Genomic DNA, 5,197 nt, shown 5'->3' with positions numbered 1-5,197 from the left:
TTTTTGTTTTTTTGAGGTAGAGTCTCGCTCTGTCGCCCAGGCTGGAGTGCAGTGGCGCCATCTCGGCTCACTGCAAGCTCCGCCTCCTAGGTTCATGCCATTCTCCTGCCTCAGCCTCCTGAGTAGCTGGAACTACAGGCACCCACCACCATGCCCAGCTAATTTTTTGTATTTTTAGTAGAGATGGGGTTTCACCATGTCAGTCAGGATGGTCTCGATCTCCTGACCTCGTGATCCACCCACCTCAGCCTCCCAAAGTGCTGGGATTACAGGCGTGAGCCATCATGCCTGGCGGAAACTCCCATTTTTAAAACTGTCACATCTTATGAGACTTATTCACTATCATGAGAACAGCACAGGAAAGACCTGTCCCCATGATTCAATTACCTCCCACTGGATTCCTCCCACAACACATGGAAATTGAGGGAGTTACAATTCAAGATGAGATTTGGGTGGGGACACAGCCAAAAAATATCAGTCATCTTACATAATTATTTTCATATATTGTTGTCAAGTTGCCATCAATTAGTGGTTTTTTGTTTGTTTGTTTGTTTTTTGAGATGTAGTCTCACTCTGTTGTCCAGGCTGGAGTGCAGTGGCACAATCTCAGCTCACTGCAAAAACTGAGTGTTTTTTTAAATTGACATCTTCCTGGTTCTTGGCATGATAAGTGATTTTTTTATTAAAACTCAGACATTTTTGTATTGTGCTATGAAACTCTGGATTTTACTTAAAACTTCTGTTTTAACAGTATTTCTCTTCTCTGGTAGGGGATAGAGGGCACCACCTTATTACTGCTATTTGGAGGCAGAAGTTGAGGATTCCTCACTTGACCTCTATTGACATTTGAGTGATGGGAATGGGGGGGCTCCTTCCTTTTTACTGCAGGGCTACTGTTGGTAATTTGTTTCTCAGGTGATCCCTACTGACAATGTAGTGGGTGCAGGTTCTCTATAGCTGAGTGATGGTGAAAGTCCTGACTTTGCATTAGACCTCCTAAGACACCATTTAAGCTGACAGGAAAAAGTGAACCTCCTTATAGCCTGGTGGGGTAGAAGACCACATTCTCCCTATTTGGTCTTCTCTGATAATACCACGGTGAGGTTTTGGAGGCAACTTGTTAGATCCTTTTGTGGGGGGATATCTAGGTCTAATAGTCCTTAAATAGGATGGGTGCGAATGGGGCAATACCTTACTTTCTGTTTTGTTTGGCTGGAATAGAGAGGTTATTGTCAAGAAGGTTTTTTTCTTGCCATGCTTCTCCTGTCCTTATATTTTGGCTAGAGAACAAGCTTTCTTTTCTAATTTCTTTTTCAGTCAGTGGTCATTTTGGGTTTCCATCTTCAGCTCTCAGGCTGGGATACATGAAACAGAAACAAAAATACTCAGACAACTCAATATCACCTTGTTTCTCTTGTCCAGAGGTCCCTAACTTTACTAAATTTTTTCTTCATCTTCAGAGTCTTTTCATACTTGTTTTATACATAATGTCCAGTGTTTAAAATTATTCTTAATAGGAGGACCATGGGAAGAGAGATATATTACATTTAAAAAACCTTAACTTAAAAATTTGATAAATTTTAAAATTCATTTTTTTCTGATTCTCACAATGTTGATCTTTGCTTTCATCTGTCCTCTGTGAACCCTGAAAATCTGAGACAGTTCTCAGTTAATTTAGACAGTTTATTCTGCCAAGGTTGAGGATGTACACCAGTGACACAGTTCAGGAGGTCCTGATGACATGTACCCAAGGTGGTCAGAGCACAGCTTCATTTTACATATTTTAGGGAGACATGAGACACCAATCAACATATGTAAAATGAACACTGGTTCAGTCTAAAAAGGTGGGACAATTCCACGCAAAAGCGGGACAACTAAAAGTGGAGAGGGGGCTTCGAGCTCACAGGTAAATGACAGACAATTTGTTGCATTCTTTTGAGTTTCTGATTAGCCTTTCCAAAGGAGGCAATCACATGTGTATTTATCTCAGTGAGCAGAGGGATGACTTTGAATAGAACGGGAGGCAGGTTTTCTCTAAGCAGTTTCCAGCTTGAATTTTCCCGTTAGCTTAGTGATTTTAGGGACCCAAGATATTTTCCTTTCACACCTCTCCCAAAGGCTTTCTTTCTTCTACCTAATGGGATCATAAGGTAGAAATTTTCATCCTGGGGCAAATTTATCACATTATCTAACCATCATAAAGTTTTATGACTTCTATCAGAAACTCTTCAATTACTGGGTAGCATGACCACCGTGAATATTGAAAGACTAAGGTGGATAGATAAACTTACTAATTCTCCAGTTAGAACCATACTTTCTTACCAAACTAGCTCTCATAAAAGTGTGTCAAGCGGGAAAAGTTATACATGGAGATAATGGTGACACATGTCTGCATCAAGCAGCTACAGAAAAAAAAAAAAAATCTCTTGTCCTAGCTTACTTGGATTTATGACTCTACTAAATTTAATTTTTTTGCACATTTTACTTTGATATTCTGGTAAAGGTTTGCTGTTTTCTGAAAGCAAATAGTTAAAATTTCAGTTACTAGGGATCTCTATATAAATATTTCTCCATTTAGAATTTATAAAATTTTACTTAAGAGTTGAAAACACAAATTTGAGATCAAGTAATGTAAAGATTTCATTAACTATATGTAGACTAGTCACTCTCAAAATGATTGATTTGAATTTGCAAAAATAAACTACTTAACCTGCATCTTGGCAAATAGTTTTGGCTTATTTACCTTGTTTCACTTTATTTATTTTTCTTTCTCATTGTTCCTTGTTTCCTGTTTGAATACTGCTCATCTCTTTTCTTATTTTAACTTTTATTTTATGTCATTCCGAATATTCTTTATTATCTACTTTTTATTACAAAACAGGAAAGAGTTTCAATGTAAAATATAAATAATCAAACATGCCAGTAGAGTTCCCTTTCAATACAGTGACCTCAAACTCTAGAGGTAAATATTTAATATTGTTAATTTTATCTAATTTTTAGTCACCTTTCCATGTAAACATGAATCCATACACATATAGACATATTGTGTGCAAAGAGTTGTATGTATTTTCCAAATGCAATCATACTTTTTTGGCATTTAAAATGGGCTTTAAATACACATCAGAGTGCCACACAAAGGATCTGGGGTGAGAACTTGATACATAGGAGTGTGGGGCTGGGGTGCCCTGAGAAAGAAAAAGGGGACCCATCTGTCAGGGCAGCTGGGGAGCCCTACCCCCATCCTGGAAGTAGGGAGCAGAGTAGAAGCCCTCTCTGGAGGGTCCCAGGGCTAAATGGGAGCCAACCCTCCCTTTGAGGTAGATTCTCAGGGAGAAAACTGAGAAGCAGCTCCCACGGTGGCAGTGGCTTCCTCAGTGGTACTAATATATGGGATAGCCTGGGGCCTGGGTGCCGTCCTTAGGGGACAGTTGGCTGGGGTCCTTCAGGAATGAGGGAGGATTTTGGAACTGCTGGGCTGTGTAGCGAGTGAGGAGGATGCCAACGCTCTCAATGAGGGCCAACAGGATGTCCCCCATTATCACTGAGGCCACCATGGCCAGTGGGCCACTGCAGGCAGCCAGCACAGCCCCATCAATACTCCACTGGTGATAGATTTCCAGGGATCCTCCTTGCCCTGAAGCTGTACCAGGCCACAGTCGATGGTGGAGAACAGGCCCCCCAACACTGCGAAGCTACCTCCAATCTGAGGGACTTGGATCCTCACAGTGTTGGCACTACCTCTCAACTGGTGCCGAATTCCAACAGGGGCATTGCAGAAACTCTTGATGGCCTGGAAGACTCCACCACCGATGACACCCACAGTGAAGACTCCACCACAATCATCCACAATTTGCCATGGGCAAGGCTCCTGAGCGTACTCCTCCATGGCACTGGATGCCCACAATTGTATTTTTTATGTTACAACTATTTTTTTTTACACAGTGATAAAATATGCTTAGTTCATATTAAGCAAAAAAATAATTTACTTTCTATATAAAGTATTTGGGCTATTAAACTTATTTAGCAGATCATCTACTGATGAAATTTTTAGATACTTCTCCTGTTTAACATTTTATTATTACAAATAGCATAGATATATATACAGATAACTATATGCATACTTTTTGCCTGCTGATAAAAGTTTGTAAAAATCCAAACTTTTATCCAGTCTAGAAAAAGACACCACTAATTCTCTGGTTACATAATATGTAACATAAAATTTTCTAAGTTTTCTGTGAGTATTAAATGAGTATTAATGAGATCATACATGACAGTAATGACTTTATTCATTTATGGAGAAATTATATATTTAAAGACAAGCATGTGCTAGGCATTCTTCTAGCTATTGTTGATATAGCAGCGAGCAAAACTGACTTAAAAGCCCTTTCCTCATGGAGCTTACATTTTAATGAGGACAACCAGATCATAATATAAATAGTATAGCATGTGGGAGGTTGATGAATACAGAAGAGAAAAATTAGGCCGGGTGCAGTGGCTCACGCCTGTAATCCCAACACTTTGGGGGCCGAGGAGAGTGGGTCACCTGAGGTTGGGAGTGTGAGACCAGCCTGACCAACATGGAGAAACACCGTCTCTACTAAAAGTACAAAAATTAGCTGGGCATGGTGGTGCATGCCTGTAATCCCAACTACTTGGGAGGCTGAGGCAGGAGAATTGCTTGAACCTGAGAGGTGGAGGTTGAGGTGAGCAAGATGGCGCCATTGACCTCCAATCTGGGCAACAAGAGCAAAACTCCATCTCAAACAAAAAAAAAAATTAAAAGAAAAGAAAAATTAAATCTGATGCATAAAATAAAAAAATGTCCATGCAGGAGGATATAATTTAAAATAAGGTGGTTATGATAGCCCTTATAAAGAATATACATCTAAACAAACAGGTGAATAAGATGAAGAAGCAAGTTGTGTGACTTTGCCTAGAACGATACCAGACAAAAGAAAATGTTATTTCGACAGTCCTAAACTGGGAATATCACTTATTTGTTCAAGAAACATTGAAGTCATCAGTGTGACTAGAGTAAAGAAAGCAAAAGTTGAAAATGAGTAAGAAATAAAGTAAGAAACTTAACAAGCTGGTTAGGGATGACATTAGTGGTAAAAATACTTTGCAGTATTCCAGCAGGATTCCTTGCTAAATTAGATGTGAGTATAAAACAAATAAAGTAGTCAGGGATGGTTTC

The 5,197-nt window shown here is 39.5% G+C and overlaps 1 protein-coding gene across 1 annotated transcript; it reads right to left on the bottom strand.

Moving 5' to 3' along the window:
* Positions 1-3,380: 3,380 nt before the first annotated feature.
* On the bottom strand, positions 3,381-4,601 carry LOC108540596 (mitochondrial import inner membrane translocase subunit Tim17-B-like). The gene is given in 2 exon segments (XM_017889713.1): positions 3,381-3,592; positions 3,595-4,601. Coding segments are annotated over 2 exon segments (504 nt in total). The 5' UTR covers positions 3,887-4,601.
* Positions 4,602-5,197: the final 596 nt, after the last annotated feature.

The sequence above is a fragment of the Rhinopithecus bieti genome, unplaced genomic scaffold, assembly GCF_001698545.2.
Source record: "Rhinopithecus bieti isolate Rb0 unplaced genomic scaffold, ASM169854v2 scaffold_19553, whole genome shotgun sequence".
NCBI lineage: Eukaryota > Metazoa > Chordata > Mammalia > Primates > Cercopithecidae > Rhinopithecus > Rhinopithecus bieti.
The sequence above is the reverse complement of the archived record's forward strand: the minus strand, read 5'-3'. Positions and strand labels throughout refer to the sequence as shown.